This window comes from Peromyscus eremicus, chromosome 4 (assembly GCF_949786415.1).
Source record: "Peromyscus eremicus chromosome 4, PerEre_H2_v1, whole genome shotgun sequence".
Lineage (NCBI taxonomy): Eukaryota > Metazoa > Chordata > Mammalia > Rodentia > Cricetidae > Peromyscus > Peromyscus eremicus.
In genome coordinates, this window is record NC_081419.1 from 20,620,875 (window position 1) to 20,643,202 (window position 22,328).

The window sequence follows — 22,328 nt, forward strand, 5'->3', positions numbered from 1 at the left end:
AAAAGGGCAGGAACAATCACTATTGATACATAAAATTTAAAAGTGTAAATAACTTGCAAATAGCTTTACCTTCACCTCTGACCAAAGATTACTAAAATCTCAGTATTTACTGTTTTTGTTTTCCCTAGTACTGAAAATCCAACCTAGGGTTCTGCTCAAGCTAGGTAAGCCTTCTGCCCCTGAGATGTATTTACTTTCCGTTTTAAAACAGGGTCTTGATAAGTTGTGAAACTATCCTTATATTTAATCTACAGCCCAAACAGAATGTGAACTCATAATTTTCCTGCCTCAGCTTCCAGAATAACTGGGGATACAAGTTTTCCCAAGAGGCCTAGCTCTGCATATTTAATTATATAATTTAATATTTTGTTTGTCCTTACCCTCATTTTTTAGTTAATTAAAAATTTTTTGCAATGTATTTTGATCTTTTTAAAAATGGATTCTTCTTAGACAATACATCATGACTGCAGCCTCTTTTCCCTCCCCTCCTCCCAGTGCCCTCAACTTACCCCCTCCTCCACATCCACTGTTCCTCCATTTCCCTTCAGAAAAGAGCAGGCCTCGCAGTGATAGCAAACAAACATGGCATAACAAGATGCAATAAGACTAGGCATAAATTTTCATATCAAGGTTGGACCCGGAAACCCAATAGGAGGAAAAGAGTCACATGGGGAGATAGATGAGTCAGAGACACCCCAACTCTTACTTTCAGAAGTCCAAAAAAATCCCAAGCAGGCTCTATAATTGATGTTTTAGTCTGTGGGGGTCCCTATGAGCCCTGCTTAGCTGATTCTGTGGACCATGTTCTTCTGGAATCCTCAGCCCCTCTGGCTCTTATTCTCCTGTTCTTTGGCTTCACCCTTTGATCTGTGGGGTTCCCTGAGCTCTACCTGAACCTTTCCCCCAATTCTTTCTAGATTCATCACTTCTTCCCTACCCACTTGACTTTATGCCCTCTTATTTTTAACCTGTAAATACAGCCTGTGCTGCCCATACACTCTTAAATGTATGGCCTTCACTTCAGAATGATCAACTATCGACTGCACCCTTGAAGAAAACTAACCCTCCTTCCCTAGGAGCTATCTACTGCACCTTAGCTAGAAATGGGACTTTGTATCCAGCTACCCTCTCCGTTTTGGAATATTATCTGATCTGAGCTTACACTGGTCTTGTACATGCTTTCACAAACATTGTGAGTTCATATGTGAAACTGGCATGCTATGTTAGAAAAACAGTGTTTCTTTGTACTCATCCACCACCTCTGGCTCTTAATATCTTTTCATCCCTTTTTCTACAAAAATATCTGAGTCAAAAGAGAAGGAAGTGTGCTATAGATGTCCATTCAACACTTTTATATTCTCTGCACCTTGACCAGTTGGGGGTTTCTATGTTAATTACCACCTACTTCAAAAAGAAGCTTCTCTGATGAGTGTTGACCAATGCACTATGTATATAAAAACAATTTATTAGGAGTCAGGTTCATATTATGTCCATTTAACAAAGGAAAAAATTAGGTTCTCTTCTAGGGTTTATGGCCTGTGTGGCAACAGGTTTGAGGCCCTGATAATGGTGCCAGATATGGATTTTAACTTGTGGAATTGGCCTTAAGTTCCATCAGAATGTGATTTGTTACTACCATAACATTCATGCCACTATAACACCACTAAGAATGTCTTGCTAATCCAGTAATTTGTTTTACAACAGTAATATTAGTATATGATTATATGTGCAGTAAAGACATCTTTGGTTTGTACAGGCTCTTGAGAGAGGAATAATTGGAATACTTGGAAGGTAACTTTGTTATCTCTCCCTGATTCTTCATATATAATCCTGTGCTGTAAGGGAGCAGTTTGTTAAACTCACACCTGAATCAATAGGCACTGGAGTTATAAGAAATAGGATTAGCAAGATTTTCCTTCTGTGGTTTGCTAGGTACCAAAGAAGAAAATAATATTAACATCCACAGCTGAGAGAAAAGTCAAACTGTGATAAGCACTTTTTTTCTCCAAAAACAGCAACTTAATTGTTTATCATAGGAATTACTCAAGTTTCATAAACACATTCAGTTCTAAAAAGTAACAATGAGTTTGAGTCCATGTTAAAAGCAACTTTGATTTCAAATACCCAGCATTAAAGTAAAAATGCCAAGATATAAGCTTTAACTGAATTAAGGTATCCAACTGCTATGAATTTTATGCTATGATTATCAAAAAAGAAACACTTTTACCAATGTTTGATTCTTAATGAATTTTTGTGACCAAGACTATAAATGAGATGGTTAAGTTTCTAAAAGAAGGACAATATTCCTTCTTAATTTGTACTTTTCTTTGGCAGTTGCTATTGATACAACTAGATATAATTAGATACAGTATATTTTATCTATATTTCATAAGAATTCTTTAAACATACGATTTTATAAATATCTCTCATGTACTAGACACAGTATTTCCTAATTCCAAACACACTAATTTATTATCATTTTAAGACACATAGTAGCTGTGGTGATTTGAATAAAAATGCCCCCATAGGCCCATAGAGATTGGCACTATTAGGAGGTATGGTCTTATTGGAGGATGTGTGTCACTGGGAGTGTCTTTGAGGTCTCAGATTCCACAACAAGTGTGGCATTCTCATTCTGCTGCCTGTGGATCCAGATGTAGACCTATCAGTTACCTCTGCAGCACTGTGTATACCTGCATGCTGCTGTCCTTTCCACCATGAGGATAATGAACTTAACCTCTGAACTGTAAGCCAACCCCAATTAAGTGTTTTCCTTTGGTGATAATATCTCTTCACAGTCATAAAACCTGAATTAAGACAGAAGTGGGTATCAGGAATGGGGTATTGTTCTGATAGGCCTGAACTTATTTTTGCTTGGAAAAATATGGACTTTGGGACTTTGGGTTCGGAAATCAGTTGAATGCTTTAAGTGGGGTTTAAGCAGGGTTTAATTGGCCATCCTAGTAGGAACATGGAAGATAGTGGTTCTGAGGGTGATTTTTAACTGTGGGGGCCTGGCTCAAGAGGTTTCAGAAAAGAATTTTAGTATGTGGCCTAGAGACTATTCTTGTGATATTTTTGTTAAAAATGTGGCTGCCTTTTGCCTTTGTCCAAAAAGTCTGCATGAGGCTAAATTGAAGAGTTTTGGATTAGTTGCATTGGCAGAGGAAATTTCAAAACAGGTTAGTATTGACTCTATTATATGGTTACTAGTATTCACTCTTATGTAGATTTATAATGAAAGGGAACAAGCTGAATAAGGAAAAATGCAAAATGTACAATTTGAGAAGGAAAGGGGCTCCAGTATGTGTAAACAGATTAAAGAAAATCCTGATGTTAAATGGAATAAAGCAAGTAGTAGCCCCAGGGCAAGATCCCACCCAGCTAAACTTTCATCTTAGAACCAGGTATGATTATATCAGTATGCCTCTAATCCCATTACTCTAGAAGCAGAAGAAAGCAGACCTCTAAGTTCCAGGCCAGCCAGATCCACAGAGTGAGTCCTAGAACAGTCAAGATTAGTCAATAAAAGAAACCATTGAAAACAAGCTGGTGATGTATTTGACAAAGGGACCATGTTGCAGCCCCAGCAAGCAGCAGAACTTGGGAATTTTGGTCATGTAGTACTGGCTTTAGAGTCAAGGACAGAAGAAAAGTATTGTGGAATCTCCCTTCATGGCCAATGAAAGCTGCTGAGGCCAGGCACCTGTCAGGGGTATCCATGAATAGAAGCCTAGACAGGTCTTTGTGTGAAGCTGTGAATGTGAAGCCTGAATTGCCTTGGAGAACCTAAAATGTTGGAGATGCCAGAGCCATGGGATACCTGCTGAGGAGAGCAGCTATCAGGAAGTGGAACTAGTTCAAGAAGAAGAATTCTGTTGCAGTCAAGAAAGTTGAAAGAGTTGGGATCCAAAGAGAACTTTGACAACAGATATGGATATGCCGAGCACTTTCCCAGCTGGTTTTCTGTCTTGCTTTGATCCAGTATTTCATGATTATTTTTTTCTTTTTTTAATGATAATGTATATCCTGTGTTGTTATATGTTGGAGGTATGTGATTTGCTTTTTTTTTTTTTTTTTTTTTTTTTTTGGTTTTTCGAGACAGGGTTTCTCTGTATAGCTTTGAGCCTTTCCTGGGACTCACTTGGTAGCCCAGGCTGGCCTCGAACTCACAGAGATCCACCTGGCTCTGCCTCCCGAGTGCTGGGATTAAAGGCGTGCGCCACCACCGCCCGGCCGTGATTTGCTTTTTAATTTGACTTTATAGTTGTTAAAGTTAAAAGATTGCCCCAAGTTTCAGAAGAGACTTTGGAATTTTAAAAAAGTTTGAGATTGTTATAGACTATGGGGACTTTTGAAGTCGGACTAAATGCATTTTGCTTTATAATATGGGTGTCTGAGAGTAGAATGTGGAGGTTTGAATAAAAATGGTCCCAATAGGCCCATAGGGAGTGGCACTATTAGTAGGTGTGGCCTTGTTGGAGGAAATGTGTCACTGGGAGTGTCTTTGAGGTCTCAAATTTTCTAATGACACCCAGTGTGATATGCTCATCCTGCTGCCTGTGAATCCAAATGTAGAACTCTCAGCTACCTCTCCAGTACTGTGTCTACCTGAATGCCACAATGCTTCCCACCATGATGATAATGGACTAAACCCCTGAACTGTAAGCCAGCCCCAATTAAATATGTTCCTTTATAAGTATTTCTGTGGTCATGGTATCTCTTCATACTTCCCAGCAATAAACTCCTAACTAAGACAGTAGTGTTAAGTTCCAAGGGCTTCTTTTGGGAAAAAAAAAAGTTTTGACACTGGTTTTCCATATATTTTTGTTTAATTACTTCAAGCTCTTTCTTCTTATTTTTACCATTAACTTAATTCAATGTTTTCTCTCCTGCTTGAAGCTATCTCATAGATAGTACCCATTTTTGGTCTCATTCCATGCTTTCCTTCTTTTAAATGTTTATAAGTTTATCTCTATCTACTTTCAATATCTTGTAATTTTTTTATTGTTTTTAAACCTTTATAGGTCTTCACAATTCAGAAAATAAGAGTTGAAGCAGTAAGTCTAATTTGAGTATCTGCCCTAATAGGCATATGAGAAATATAAACTTGATTAACAACACAGAAACAAACTAGTAAAGTATAGCCAGGGGAAGATGTGGAAAGTATATTCAATTCAAGCCTAAAGTGGATTGACTAGAAAGCCATTCTAATTGACAACTGGAAATTTGTCGAGACATTTGTTATGTGAGTAATGAAATGCACAGTAAGGATACATTAAGATCCTGTGAGGCTTCAACTCTACCCAAAGAACTACAGGCAACAAAGGAATGCTAAGAATAGGATAAATAGTCTTCCCTAGGGAATAGTACACCAATTGGTTATCTAATTCCAAAGGTCAGCCCTGAAAACATATATTCATGGAACATTATGGAGAAAAGGTTTTACATACATACCTAGCATATAGCAACAATTAGTAAAAAAAGAGGACATGAATTTCAAAGTCTTCATGGAGGGGTATATTAGTAGGGTTTGAAGTGAGCAAAGGAAAATAAGAAATGATGTAATAATAGTTTCAATAACAAAAAAAATAACAAAAGAAAAAAGTGTAGTAACAAGGTTTGTGATATGTTGGTAAATTTTATAACATGGATGAATCTCAAAGACATATCGAAAGAGGCAGGATATGAAATACTATGCATACTCTATGACTTAATTTGTGTGAAATGCCTACAACAGGCAAAACTGTGGTAGGCAACGAAAATGAGCATTGAGAACTTCTCAGATAAATGTTCTGAAAAATATTGATTATGATGAGTGCAAAATTGCATAAGTTTACTAAAATCATTGAGTGTATTTGAAACAAGTGAAGTATATGGCATATATAAATATGTATCAATAAATATGTTTATTTTTAAAGACTAGTACTAAGTATTTTACCCATACTGGTGGGTAAAATAGAGCAAAAGTAATCACTCTTACAGCAATAAATTCAGTATTGAATATTGCTGTGGAATAATCCTTTTATAAACTGTGAAGATATGTTGCTCTCATTCATTTAATAAAGAGCTAACTGGCCAATAACTAGGCAGGAAGAGGGTAGGCTGGAGAGCAAGACTGACAGCATGATGAGAGAAAGAAGGGTAGAGTCACCAGCCAGACATAGGGGGAGTAGGACATCTGTAAAATGAGGTAACATGCCATGAACCATGTAGCAGCACGTAAATTAATAGAAATGGTTTAATTTAAATTGTAGGACTAGTTAATAACACATTTTGACTGATTTACAAAAATGAATTCTTGTTTATATCAAACTGGATCATTATACCCATTGATTAGACTTTCTCCAAAATGTTCCCCTTCAGGTGATATCCTCTGGCAACCAACATCTTCTCTCAACTTCTACAGGATCAATATTTTTCATTTTACATGTGATGGAGATCATGAAGTTCTCATATCCCCAAGTCTAGCTTCTCTTAACACAATGATCTATAGTTCTGTTCCAAAAGTATTTATAACAATATCAGCAGGTGTTTTCATAGCACAATTTTCTCAGGGACAAACTTTGTGAAAGTTTAATAAACATCTGTCATAATGTCTATATTCCCAGACTGATATAATAATATTTTACCTTTACAATCCAGTTCATCAGAGTTATCTCCACAATCATTTGCACCATCACAGAGTTTGCCATGAGGAATACAGCGACGATTATAACAAGGTTTAAACCCACTTCGGCAACTTCTGTTTTCTTATGAATAAAGATCAAAAGTTGTTGTTAGAAGTCATACAGAAATGTTTCTAGAGAGTGGAAACCATGAATAAAATTTCTCTCCTTACTAATGGAATCTCAATCCATAAAGCAGTGCTGTATTGTATAAAAGGTCTGGGTTACAGTGGATTACACTTGAGTCCTTTAGACCTGACGCTTCCTAACTAGTGGTTGAGTACTATATCTACCTACTGTTTCTCAAAATTCTCCCATGCTCCACAGGAATAAACATACAAGATATAATCAATTCAGAAGGAAAAATCCCTATCTCAGAAGGAGTAAAATATTCTAATATCCATCCATTAATTCGTTTATATCGGCAAGGATTTTATAATAAAAAAGCATACATTCTAAAATGAGAATATCAAAGAATCACAGAAATATCAATAAATTTCCACTAAAATATGTTTAAAATATCCACTGAGCTGAATAACATTTTCTTTAAATACCAATTATTCAAATAAAATATCAAATGGTAACTCTTAAAATGTAATATGCTCAAAGTCATGGGATACCTCAGATGAGTGCCAAGAACACACAGTATAGCTATTAGTGCCAACATCAAAAGTTGCAAAAAGATTTAAAATAAAATAATATAAAATAATTTCTAGCAATACAGCTCACAGTTGTATAAAAGCAAGAATAAAATAAATCTAAAATTGTATGAAGGAAAGAAATGACAAAGAGCACAACAGAAAAGAGGTAAATAGAGACTGATAAATATAAAATACACACGACAATCATTAATATGTAGAATACAAAGGAACTCAACTCAATTGCATAACCCCAAACAATATAATTTTAAACCGCCAATATGTCTAACTTAACATTTTCCAAAAGAAAACATCTAAACAGCCAAAAAGTGTATCAAAAAGTACTTGAATGACTATTAACAGAACTCATGGCAAAACTACTATGAAATATCACATAATCTTGACTATCAAGAATATCACATAATGAATGACTACCAAGAAAAAAATCAAAATATAACAATTTTCAACCAATATGTACAGAAAGGGGAATACAGTATTTTTAGTGCAGTCAATATGGAAAATATTATGAGAAATTTTCAAAAATTGAGAAATACAACTATCATAGGAGTCAATTATCCTACTATATGTGCATATCAAAGGATGAAAATAACCACCACACAGCAGCATCTGCACTAATATGTTTACTGCAGCATTATTCACAGTTGCTAAAAGAGGAAATCAAACAAGGTGTCAATCAATGATGAAGTATTAGGAAAGCATGGTCTACATATACAAAAGGATACTAAGAAGCTTTTTAAACAGACTGAAAACCTGTCATTTGCTTCAACACATACAGATCTGAAAGGGAATACACTTTGATAAATGGGAAAATAATACAGAAAAACCAATACTGTGTGTTCTCATTACATAGGAGAGCTAAGTTGTTTTTCTTTTGTTGTTGTTGTTATTTTTTGGTTTTTGTTTATTTGTTTGTTTGTTTTAATATAAATAAAACATTTTTATTTTCCAAACCCATTATTATAGGGCACTCCATAACATTAGCCATTATATTTAGAAACTAAATTCAATCCATTTGAACAGAAAAGCTTTTTCTTATGGCATTTTTTACAGACTTGTGTCTTTGTTTCTTATGATGTATTTTAATCCAACTTTATTCAAATATGTGTTTTTAGCTTCAGGAAGGAAAAGGAACTGAACCAAAGGGCTGGGTTCATTCCTTGTATCCCTTACATGAGTCTTTTAAAATGTCAGTTCATGGAGAATTTTATATCTGATTTGTCTAAGGAAGTGATTAAAACAAGAAAACGGATTAGTTTCTTGTCTCTTCTCAAGAAAGTAGAAAATACAGTAGGTCGCCCAAATTTTCCATGGCACTGAGACCTAATACTGTTGGTCTTGTAAAGTTAACACAAATCACACTATTTCCAAGATAAATCTGGATAACTGAACAGTAAAGATTAATATGTAAATGAAGACAAATCCTCGCTGATTCCTAGGACAAAAAAAGACAATCTCCTTCAGAGGATGACTTTCACTTATTGTCACCAACAGGGAGGCACACATGACACAAAACTATGTTTCTTGTGGATCCTGGTTATCACAACCAGTTTCTACATCAAATGACACTTGTCACATGATGATCCTGGAAACAAAATGGAATGAACAATACTTTTATGTAAGTTCAACATGGTTTTCCCTGAGGATAGAACTTTGCTACAGAATAAGTCTGCAATATCCACTATCCATTGATACTTCTGAATTACATTTTTAGGAATATGAGCCTAAAATTATTGGTAAATAAAAATTACAAGTCAGTTTACAAAAAAGCGTCCAATTCACTTTTAATTTGCATCTCAGTGATAGAAACCATAACAATATTCTTCAAGAAATATCCTGGTAACTAGGTAGATAATAATGTGTCTCATTTTAAGACAAACAAAATCTAGTCAATTTGCCTCAGAGATACATGTCAATGAGAGACATTAAGGCAATTATTCACATGAAATAGAAACAGACAAGCACACTTAAAACTATAAAACCAAACCAGAAATATCTTTCTGCATCGATAAAGTTCTCATTTGACACTTACCACAATAGAGCAGCTTCTCATCTGATTTGTCCTTACAATGAGGAATACCATCACAGGTGAGCAGATAGTCAACGCACTCCCCATTTCCACACTCAAACTCAGAATAGATATTACAAGAAGAGTTTTTAGCTGAAAGAATGAAAAGTGAGGATTTGTATAGTAAGAATTATTTTAAGTTATTATCATTGTATTCCTTAAGTTTACTTATAAAATTGAACTGTTTTATAAACATATAAAATGAAGTAAAGAACAACAGCTCATCATATTGCTTCACTGAAAATTAGCAGAAATATTTTCTGTCATTAATGTCTTCCTGTCATTAATTTACCTTTGCAAGTCTTGGAGGAGTTGTTTGTAAAGTATTTTTGACTAGTATTACTATTTTTATTTATAGTTATTTGTATATTCTCTTAATCATTTGTTGATCATACGTGTGCAGAGGAAAACAGTAACTTTAATTTGATAACTGACATATAGGGAAGCAGTCTGTCTTAAAACACTCCCTTTTAAAGAAAATGCCAATTACTCAGGTGTGGCTGCTCATGCCTGTAACACCAGAATATTAGAACCTGAGTCAGGAGGATTACAAGTTCATGGCCTTTGTGGCCCATAGTGAGTTCAAGGCCAGTCTAAGTTGCATAGTGAAATGTCTCAAAACTCAAATAAAATAGCCAGTTAAATAAGCTTTGTATATTCTAACAATGCATTGGAGTATCCTTACCATTATACATTCTCCCAAACAATAAAACTTTTCTGTGAAGAGAGGGCCATATCTTAATGATGGGCATGAAGTCACCTTAACCAAGACAGTCTCTACTTGGTCTACTTCTAATTTAATCTTCTCCTCAACTTTCTGCTGTTGAGACCCAGTAGTTAGTTCCTACTTAGGACTAGACTGGAAAATACCATACACAGCTGCCTCCTGACAAGAAGCGTCTGGAATTTTTTGGAGAAATTGGTGGAAAAGATGAATAAAGGGGGGGTGGGCGCTCTAGACAGCTTGGAACTTGATATTTAACATATCTACCACCACTGCCATGCCATTGAATCTCAAAATCCTAGGATGTTCATGGAAAATGGGAGAAGAGTGTTCTCTCTCCCTCCCTCCTTCTCTCTCTATCTATCTCATATGATTTTCTATAAATTACAAGTACAGGCCAATAATGACAAAGTACAAAATACCTTTTCTACAGTTAAATTTTGTCTCAAGCATGCAATGTTTCCTCTTTTAGGGGTTTGTACAGGGGAAAATAACTCAATAACTTATCTTTGTTCTTATAACATAGATTCACCAGCAAACTTTTGGAATCATTAATTTGGGTTGTAAAATGTCCTCTTGTGTACTTGTCACACTATTTGTTAAACAAATCATACGTTGAAATCAAGTCATATTAATAGTTCTGAATGTAATCAGGCTTGGTATCCATAGGAAATACAGTTCAACTTCACAAATTATTATCCAAGTTTTTAAAATTTCAGAAATGTTCAATAATGTGTCCACTAATGCTACTTGAAATTCTCAGTAGTTTTTCCTTAAATTTTCTCCAATTTTAATATAATATTTATATTAACATATGTGTCTAAAACTTCCCATTAAATTCATTCAGTGCAGAACTTTTCAGCATTTTTTAATGAATTTCAGTTACCAGCCAACGTAAAATATCATTTCAGAGGAAGTAACAGAGGATTTAAATAAAAAAATACTAGTAAACCTAAAGGGAATGTATTAATAATGGTGCTAATATTGTTGGCAAAAATTACTTAGATCATGAAATGAACAAAATTTAGACTGGTCTTTTAGCAGTCCTGACTTGTCTTTTTGGCTTTGCATATAACTCATGTACTTTTATTATTTTCTCTGGTTTTTTATTTCTTTCATTTTTGATACTATACGTTTTATCATTTTTGCTTCCTCGTTCCTCCCTCCAAACCATCCCACATTCTCCTCCTGGCTCTCTTTCAAATCCATGACTTCTTTTCAATAATTGCTGTTTTATGTATATATTTCTAAATATATGAATGTAATTTGTTTAGTCTGTATAATGTTTCTTGTGTGTATGTTTTATGTGACACAGAAAAACCTCAGATGAGAGGACTCAGTTGAAGAACTGCCAAGACCAGACTAGCCTATGTCCCATTTTCTGGGAGTTTTCTTATGTGATCATTAATCGAAGAGGGCCCAGCTCACTTGTGGGATGGTGCCAACCATTGGAAACTGGCCCTAGGTTGCATAAGAAAGGCCGATGAGCCAACCAGAAGCAGTGCCCCCCACTGTTTTTGCTTCAGGTCCCTGCTTGAGTTGGTGCTCTGATTTCCCTCAAGGATAAACTGTAATTTGTGAGATAAAATAAACCATTTTTCCCCAAAGATGCTTTCTGTCAGAGAGTTTTATCATCAGAATGAAAATAGAATATATACTTAATGCAAAAATAAATTATGTACAAGCACAATTCTTGCTCACATTTGCATTTGATACACAGCACTGAAGGCTTTCTGTTTCTGTCTACAGGCAAATTTGTCTTTCCTCTCATTCTCTTACATGGCAAGTGTTTTATTGAAATATGCTTGCTTTTCCTGTTTCTGTGATGGATCCTGATGAGGTTAACAATGTTGTATGGGATGTAAATACCTAATATTTTGCCAACAATTGGGCCAAAAGATGGTTTTCTACATTTACCCTCGTGTATGTGTCAGCAAATGAAAGAGTCCACTAACATTCATGAACAATGTTAGTGAATCAATCCAGGTATGGCCATAGATATATTAGGAATATTTTGGTTTACCATCAATGGATTGACAAGTAGAAAGCCACAGCTACTCTGCAGTTTTGCTGATAGACCACGTGATTTCAAAGCAGACACATAACTGATAGAGAATGCCTCCCCAGCAATTTGCTCCCCTTGAGGGGTCCAGTGCAACACTTCAGTTCCACAGCAGTGCAACTCTGCATGTTTAAAATATTTTCATGTTTGACCCATCACCTCTCAGCAGCAGAGAGTAGCAGGTAGCTAATTAGGGGCAGTTAAATATAAACCTTTGTGCAGCAACAGGTCTCTGCTGCATGCTATACACTCCCTTCGCTGTTTTTATCAAAGCTATTACCTGAACTCTGCCCTGTAGTGTGACCCGTGAGAGAAACATGAATGATTCTAATGGATGACTGATGTTCCAGGTCTGCATGTGACATCAGATCCTGATCATTAGGCCTCAACCCAAAAAGCAAACGGAAAGATAACTCAGGTAGTTGGCTGATCTGTTCAGAGGCATGTTAGACAATAAAGAAATAAAGAGATTTGAGGCCCACTATATTAAAATTATTTATCTTCATTAAAATTCACTAATAGTTGTAACATTCTCTCCTTTGTTCTGGTGGAGTCTTATATAAAGCTAAAATTTTATTTTTTGCCAAGGTGTACCCTTGATTGTGGTACCAGTTCACATAACAAAAAGGCACATAGCAAATATACAAAAAGATCCTCTTGGTAGATAAAGGACTAGGATGTGTGAAGATAAAGGTGAAAAATACTTATTTTCAGTGATATAAACATACCCACTTCTATTAATTTTCTAACAAGAAAGATGAGAGAAAAGAATACAAAGGAGTGGAGAAATTTGTTAAAACTGACACATTTTGAAAATGAGTTCACCAATTTCTAACAAGATATTTCACTCTCCACCTTTCTCACATACAAAGAGTTTCAGTGTTAAAGGGAAATTAACCTTTTTTTTATGTAGCTTGCTAATTTTTCATGGCAGTATTGAAACACTTGAACCATTATTTATTTTGGAAATTTAGCTGTTAATAAGGGTGTATTATAATGGTACTAATTAAAGACTGCAATGCCTTTGGGAAGAATAAACACTGTGCAAGGCTGGAAAGTTACATTTTTAATTAACAGTTTGGAAATGATTACAAATAAGCTGTATGAGCTATTCTCTCTCATTTACATACTGCCATAGACTATGAAGGGGGTTATTCCATGGCCACTGAACTCCTGCATGAATTCTAGTTCATTTTAGCTGTAATTAATTTCATAATTGTGAGAGAGTCTCGAAGAGACAGCTACAATTTGGTAGGTGATCTTATATGCAGGCACTTCTGAAGATGGTCTTAACACAGTCAGGCCTCAACCACAGGGACTCACGAGTTATTATCATGTTACTTATCACATGAAGCTACAAGAAAATACTAGAATGAGCTGGATTCTTGCATAAACAGATATGAAGAACTGAACCTCTACAACTCTATGAATGCAATAACAGAATTTCAAAATATAAGCATATTACATAGATTATCATTACTTACTCACACATCTGTTGTTAGCTAGCAATATTCGGTCCCCTCTACAGGAGCAATTCACTCTTCCATCAGGCGTTAAAATGCAGAGGTCATGGCAACCTCCATTTAATAATGCACAAGGAGAGAGTTCACCTGTAATGAAGGGGCCTATGAGTAACATTTTGTGATGAATACCTGGTCCTCATTAATTACAGGTAACCAGAAAACTGTTGAACTGCCTTACCATCTAGGACACTCAGAAATTTTGAGGATGCCATGGCATTATGAGAGTTTTTCCTTCCACAAACCATAATTCCCTAAGTATTTCAATGATTGTAAAATTCATAAAAATAGATGCAAACCTACTAAAAAAAATCATTATCCCAGAAACAAATTAACCCTCATTTTCAAAGATATGAGAAATAAAAGAGAGTGGAGTAGAATTTCATAAATAATTAAAACTGAAATTGTTCTTCTGGTAACCAACTAAATTCTATAGAAGTTACTTAAACATTTCAGACACTTTTGATTCATTGAGTAGTCAAATTATGAATATTATATCCCAAGTCATATGATCACAAAATTTATATTATCATAAATGAGAAAAAAATTGACAGGTTATATAAGTAAGAAATATTATTTCCTATCATAACTTACAGCTATTGGTGTCATTAGCAACTGCTATGATTCCCATTGGCTGATGTGGAATATCAGAACGAAGAATTTTTGTTTCTCCTCCTGTGTACTTGTTGGAACGCAAAATAGCTCTTCGCCCCCAGTCTGACCAGAAGATATAATTGTCATACACAGCCAGACTAAGAAAAGTTCCTGGCCCAGACTTGACAATCACCTGAAATAAATTAAAATATAGCTTACACAAACATATAGATGTTAAGAAATTGATATCCCTTTTTGCTTCAGAAAGTAAGAGATGAAAATTTGTTAGTTATCAACAGCAGTGATCATCATATCGGAAATTCATTGAATGTATTATCATAGTTTTTTATACTCTATTTTAACTGTTTTAGTCTCCATCAAAATGTATCTCAAAACAGGAGCAAAAGATGAATGAGAAATTCATATCTACTGAACTATGGTCTAAACAGTATAATAAAGCAAACAAAAGATGACAGAAAAGTATTTCTTCTAGAAGAAAAAAAGTTAGTCTATTCACTTACAAATGAAAAAACTTTATATATAAAGTACACAAGACAATGTATTTCTAGATGTTCAAATATATGTGAATTTAATAAGACCTCAAAAAAATAAAATTCTGTTTCTTTACATTTATAACAATTAACTGAATAGTAATATTTAAAATAAATTTTGCAATGGCATAAACAAGTATGATATATAGATAAATATGAAAGAAGACATATAAGATACTGAAAACCATAAACATATTAACAAAAGTTACCAAAAGATAAATGAGTGATATATTTTATTCAGACTCTACAAGATGTAATGCAGTCAAATGTCTTCAGGAAATCATATGCCAATCAGAATGAAATCCTTCAGACATTTTGTAGAAATTCATAAGCTGCCTTTAAAATGTAGGCAAAAATGCCAAGGGTCGGGAAAAGAAAAAACAAGACAAAACACACAGATATGCATAAAAACAAACAAACAGAAACCTTGTTTTGGGAGAACTAAGATTACTGTACTTCAAGAGAACACAAAATAATAGTTATCAAGTCAGTATAGTATTGACAGCTCATAGGAGACATCAGTAGAAGACTAAGACAATAATGGCCACACATGTCCATACTATGGGTAACTAATCCTTGACAAAAGCACAAAACCTACTTAAAGAAATAAAATATTTTTTTAATTAATAGCATATAAATACCAAGACATGCATAGATGTGTGTACTATGTGCATAGTCTATCTGAAACTAAGTCCTAGGTATAAGGATTATGTCCTTAATTACATCACTAGCCTGCGATGGTGTCCCAGCCATGAACGCTGCTGCTTAACCAACATTTGGTGTCATGACTCAGATAGACCACTGAGGACCTGCTGTGACCGCTGCCGCTTGCTGCTGCCTCCCCCATCCAGCGAGACCACGAGACCGTGAGCCCACACACATCCCTCGCCTCTACTGGACCCCCACACAGCTACCACTACTACTACTGCCATGATTCTTCACCACAGTGAGTGAGTTCGCCATTCTCACGGCTGTAGTCTGAGCTATATTCTTTGTGAAGGACACCCAGTGGGTTGTCCTCAGGCTGTGCTGGCAATGGCAGGCACATTTTCCCTCCTGATGAGGGGGTAAATGCTGTCTCAGATCCACCATGGACCAACTGCAGCACAGCTGCATCCCTTCCCATCCCTTGATGAAGAGGATGGGTAACTTGAGCTGATTCATAGATCTCTCTTCACTCCTTGGGAAAGCCTGAGATTGGAGTCTGATCCCAGTTTGTTATTTTAATTTTTTATTTTTCTCTTAGCTACAGCCATGGGACAAAGGGGAGGATAAATTTACCACTTACATTGGCAGATAGGGGTGGGTACCAGTAAACCTGGCTGCATAACAGCGTCACAGGAACTTCTGCCAGTGAACGGACAAATAAGAGTTATTTATCCCCAACTTTCTGCTAAATATCTAAACCCTTCTCCCACTCTAAACCCTTCTCCTTCCCCATTTCTGCCTCTGCCACATGCAACCTTTTCTGTCTGACTTCCGCTGGCAGTAGGCGGGCTCAAATGGGCAGGCTTGGACAGCTTCTACAACTCTCGCCCTAACTCACCTTAACTCCACCCACTCATTCTCAAACTGCCTTGAGAGACACAGACAGGTCTGGTAGTGGCTAAGATCCATACAAATAAGTTTACAGTAGTCAGGATGGCTCCTAAGCCAAAAATCAGCTTATATCCTCAGACAAGTCTTCCAAAAGGATACGTTTATAGTCTGCCTCCTGGCAGATCTTCCAAAAGCTGTCCTTAAACCATCAATCATCAGGGAAAAAAAATTCAGGACATGGAGTAAAATCCATTTCATGTTCCCCAGATCTCCCCAACTAAAACTTAAGCACCTAGAGAGCAAGGCTCCTGACCCCACAGGCAAAAGAGTCATCTGTGGCATTTAAGGTGTGCCAGGGAAGAGATAAAAGCCCCAAAACAAAATTGCCAAGTGCTGGCACTCACTGACTCCCAAAAGCTGTTGGGTCCCTGTTTTAAGTGAGGAAAAAGGCCACGGGATAGCGAGGGCCCTGCCAGGCCATCAACAGCCTTCTTAAAAGTGCCACCTAGAAAGACAACCAATCAGCTGACTGCCCCCAGGCACCAAGACGCATGGGTACATCAAGCTAAGACCTCCAGCAGACCTAGGCTTGGCTATAGACATGGCAGGGAACCTAGAACACAGCAAGGAAGTGATCCATTTCTGTCCTTCTGGACACCATAACCACTGACTCGGTCCTGGGAGTTTTGGGATGTCACCTCTCCTTTCTCTATTGTTGGGTACAGAGGACAGCCTTACCTACCTCACCAGATTTAATTGCACTTTCAGAGTTACTTAATGAAAAAAAGATTTCCAGCTAAGATAAGAGCTCATTGCCTCACTCCAGATCTACTGCCTGTGTTTCTCACGTGCACGCAGACAGGGCCCTGATCTTTGCCTTGTCCCTAATTCCAAAAAAGTAAATAAATAAATTCTCATGCACCACAAGCTTTTCTCTTCCCAGTTCCCTGTTCAGCCAATGATACAGGACCACCACAGAACTGGAGTCCAAAGATTATCAAGTAAGAAACTGTAACAACTATGGCTGTGGATCAATGGCTGTGGAGCCTGTATGTGACTGGACTAGGCCCTCTGCATAGTGAGACAGTTGTGTAGCTTGATCTGCTTGGGGAGCCCCCAGCGGTAGAATCAGAATCCATCCCTGGGGCATGAGGGGGCTTTTTGGAGCCTACTACCTATGATGGGCTACCTTGTGCAGCCTTGAGGCAGGGGGAAGGGCTTGGACTTGCCTCTACTGGATGTGCCTCCCTCTTGCAGGCCGCAAGAATATATCATAGCGATTCAGCTGTGTATTAAAGCTGAACTTTGACCAGCCAAGGGTCTGTCAAAAGGCAAAGCCATTTATTATGAATATTTGGTGTTACCCAGCCTTTAATATTCCAGCTGTCTTCTGCTATGAAATCCTTGTGTGCCCAGACCAATTGGTAAACAGTTCAGCTCCCCAGACCTGCTGAACCTCCTAAGTTGCTAATTGCCCTGTTGAGTTTAGGAGACAAGCTGGCAGGAGATGCCTAGCTTTGTTTCCTGTGCTAATGAAGCTCAGACCATCCCCCTGGCCTTGAGGAGGCCTAGTGGTTCTTCAGAGCACTTCAACTGAGAACAAAAAAAGAGGTTTTTACATATCAATTTGAGAGATAAAACAACATTCCTGAGGAGGCAGGGAACCACATGCCCAGGGAAAGAAAAGGTAGGTATTTTCTGTAGAAGAGGAGAGAACAGCATAGAGAAGAGAAAAGAGAATGGAAGAATGTGCATGCGTGCAAATATATGTAAGTAACATTAATAATTAAAGACTAAGAGGCCAAGAATTTGAGAAAGAATTGGAGTAGCATTGGAGGAGTTGGATAGAGGGGAGAGAAGGGGGGAAAAGATAAATATAATACTCATGTATAAAATTCTCAAAATTGTTTTAAATACATATGCTTTGGAGAAATATATACAATGTTATCAATATTGTAATTAAAGTAAAATCCATCTCTATTACCTCAACTACATAAAACAAAATTATGAAGTTATAAACAATATCATCTTACTGATAATTTTACTAACTGGTTACTGTTGTTACTAACAATAACATCTTTTCCCCAAACTCTGCCTTATTAGTTCCAAAATAGCTTATAATAACCTTTTTACTAAAACAGTTACTTCATTTTTTCCTGGTTATATGAGTAACTTCTGTTCTAGAAATCAATGCTATTCATATGTAATTTGATTCAAAACTACTTTGCCATTTTTGTTAATACTCTGATTCATTTGTTCTGACTATAACTTGATATTCTCTATTTTTTCTTATGATATTCTTCAGGCTGCCTTTGAACTTAAGATTTTCACCTCAGAGAGTACTGGAATTCAGGTGTGTCCACCACACAAAAGTGATATTTGGCATTTCTAAGAGGTTCAATGTGATGTCAATACTTGGGGAATACCTTTGGTGAGAAATAATTATAAAAGAGGGAAAAATGTAGAAATAAAATAATCCTTCAACATAGATAATATTCATCACCACTTAGATGTACATTTCTTTGGGTCTGCTTTCCTTTCCCTGTACTGGAGTTTTGTCTGGTTTGAACTTGTGCATGTTGTCATAGTCTCTGTGAGTTCACATGTGTCAGCCCTGCTGTGTCTGCTTAACTGCTCCTGTCTTAAAGTCCTCTCTGCCTATATCCTAAAGCCTTGCCTGGAGGGGTTTGGTAAAGAAATCCCATTTAGGACTGAGTGCTCTGAACTCCCATACATAACCAAGAAGCTATTTACAATTGATATCCACTGGGAAATGGAAAATCAGTTTTGTCCAATGGCGTGTCACTGGGTATATTAATTGCTCTTCAGGGAAGGTCCTATGCCCAGTAGTAGTTGGCTAAAGATAATCTGTGTTTTTAATGTGCTTTTTGTTTTGTTTTTGTATTTGGGGTTTGTTTGTTTTGTTTTGTTTGTTTTGTTTTGTTTTTGAAAAGAGAGGAGTAACATGAAGTTGGATTGGAAGGAGGTGAAGAAGATATTGGAGGAACTGGGATAGCAGAAAAAATATGATAAAAATGTATAATGTGAAAACAAAGAAAAAAAGAAACATTATTTTTATTATTCTTTACAAATAGGTACCACTCTGCTTTTGCATTCAGTTCAACATAAGTTAATGAGGGAAGCTTAGTAGACTCTGCCTGACCCATTACTGACAGCGTTCTGATTACACTACAGTAATAACAAAAGAGAAATGGAAATAGGAAGTTCAGTAGTGACACCCAGGGTAAAGAGAGATGAGATTAGCTGGTAGCCATGGAAGAGGAAAGGACTTTGAGCAGTAGGTGGTGCAAACATCTAGAACAGTGGAAATCCAAACAGAGGTTGAGTGACATGGACTCAGACTTCTAAGAATAATATCTCAAGATGAGCCTAGGGCTGACAGTATAAGAGTGTCTTGTGCGGTCTCCTTCTCATTGTACATTTGAGTTCTGTCCTGACAATAATTTGCTATTCAGAGTTTTAAACAGACTAATGCAACTATTGATGTGTAGTTTTAAAAGTTATTCAGCTTTAAGATAAAAAAACTAAATTAGATAATAATAAAAGTAGTTATAGAAAGACCAGTCAAAATCATTAAGAGTTTGTTCAAATGAAGGACACTACTGTGCAGGAGAGAAAGGTAAGTTTAGAAACGAAAGACTTCTTAACATAGTCATCAGAACTTATGGTTATTTGTACATTCATCTTTTATTCTTCACAACCATCAAAATGGGCTTTCTTTTCATAGTGCTTGTGATGTGTATGTCTTTGTATTAGCTGCTGTCCCGGTTTCTGTGACATAATACCTCCCCGATGGATGCAGCTTCAGGTAGGAAGGGTTTATTTTTACCTATGGCAGGGGAGCGTTGGCTACAGAAGAGTGATGTTGCTGCCTACATTGTATTCAAAGTGAATAAAGCTGGGAGATGAACAACTGTCCTTCACTGGCTTTTTCCTTTTTGTTCACTCTGGGACCTTGCCCACAGGATGTTGTGACTCACGTTCAGAGTTGGTTTCCCTCATCAGTTAAATGTCTCAGGAAATATCCTCACAGATGCACCAGATGTTTGAGGTGATCCTACTAAATTGTCAAGCAAGGTTATCCATCTCAGATGCATAATACATAGTTTAACATTTATAATAATGCTGGTTATGAATTCTACTTTGATCACCTTTTAATGGTGTGGACTGATTCTTGAAGAGGTTAAATATTTACCCAAGGTGACCTAAAACAGCTTAAGATCCAATGTGCCCAAGTTCTGAGTTAATTGTTATCTAGATTTGGCTTTAGTAACAGGAACAAGAAAAAATGTTTTCATAATGAATCTGTATTTGAACATTTAAGTTAGAGAACACAGTTGTTTCCTTGACTTCACCAGCATTATATTTTATATAAGCAATGTAAATATCTGATTAACACTGTTAAGTGAATATAATGGAATTTTTAAGTTAGATGCAAATCAAAACCAATTTTTATGGGTAGTTGCTGCTACCAATATCCATTTCCATGATAACGTCTCTTAATAGGTTTAACACTGATTAATTGGCTGATTACTTTTCACTGTTTGCTGATACATCAAAGGGGAAAAGCAATATGGCACAGACTATAATTACGCATGTAATGTACTATAGACTCCACCAATAATGAACCAAACTTCCCCCATCTCATTTCTGATTAAAGCTCAATCATGCATTCCTATATCCATATTAAGTATATTTACCAAAACTATGCTAGCTCTGTATCTTGTAAGCCTATTCAGCATCTTTAAGGACAATGCAGAAGCTTTGTCATCATAAATTTCTATGCTGTATAGTATTTAACTTATAGCATAGTTTTCATACACTTTCACTTTGAACCCATAAATAGATCTATTTTTCAAAATAAGTCATGTTTTTCAGAAAATTTGTATCTGCACAGACACTTAGCTCCACATATGTTCTTAAAGATAAATAATTAAATTGATTTCAAGAATACGCTTTATTGATCTGAAATTTATGTGTCAGAGATTTATATGTCTACCCTCATGCCTTTTGCCTCTTGGCATTTACATCTGTACTAGTATCTTTTTGATTGAAGCACAAAAACTAATCAATCAATAAAGAAAATTCAGATTTACCCACAACACAGTCTCTACACCAGACATTGGATGTTAAAGCAAACAATATAAAATTCAGGCAAATGTAAGGCACCAAAATGCTCCAGCCGATTTCCTCTCTGACAAGATCATAAATGATCATTATGGGAAATGACAGGTTAGCCAGGAACATGGCTATACACCAAAGAATGTTATGCATTTCAAAGAAATAACTGCAACTGTTTTAGCCTTGAAGAGAACAGTGATGTGGTAAGTCAGTAACTTAAAACTGAGAAATATTAAATATAATAAATAGATTATTTTACTTTTTTGAAATATCTGTATTATTTAATGGCATTTAGTATTGGAAACTAGAAGCTAATAGTGTCTGACAATACTTGAAAAGGGTAATTTTCAAAGCAACCCCACAACTTCCTTATTGTGTTTATTGTCCTCTTAACAAAAGAAGCACAGACACTTATATATCAACATGCTGAAGCCCCTACACCCTCTGTCTTCCATTTTCTCATTAGAAATTCTTCAAGCAGTCACTTCAATCTTCCAACTAACTTAACCTCAAACAGGAAACAAGAATGTTATTTTCTGTCTCTCAGAATTCCTTAGTGTACCTCAAGTTTTTATGATGACTGTCAGTTAAACTTGAAATAGGAAATATGTAGTGTGTTCTAATTAAGATAACTGGAAATTATATTGGTTAGTGTTAATTGTCTATATGATAAGATCCAAATTATGTGGGAGAAAAGCCTCTGGGCACACATGCAAGAAATTATTTAGATTAAGGGAGCTTTAGCACATACCTGTGGGGAGTTGCCACTGGGTTAGATGGGGAGGAACTGTTTGCCACCCATAT

At 36.2% G+C, this 22,328-nt stretch overlaps 1 protein-coding gene across 1 annotated transcript in view; it reads right to left on the bottom strand.

The window, feature by feature from the left end:
* Lrp1b (LDL receptor related protein 1B) overlaps positions 1–22,328 on the bottom strand; it is a 1,617,914-nt gene that overhangs the window by 318,090 nt on the left and 1,277,496 nt on the right. The window contains exons 44-47 of the mRNA XM_059258831.1: positions 14,293–14,485; positions 13,663–13,788; positions 9,357–9,485; positions 6,633–6,752 (exon numbers count right to left, since the gene is read on the bottom strand). Of these exons, the coding sequence (XP_059114814.1) occupies positions 6,633–6,752; positions 9,357–9,485; positions 13,663–13,788; positions 14,293–14,485 (568 nt within the window). The remainder of the gene's footprint in view (positions 1–6,632; positions 6,753–9,356; positions 9,486–13,662; positions 13,789–14,292; positions 14,486–22,328) is intronic.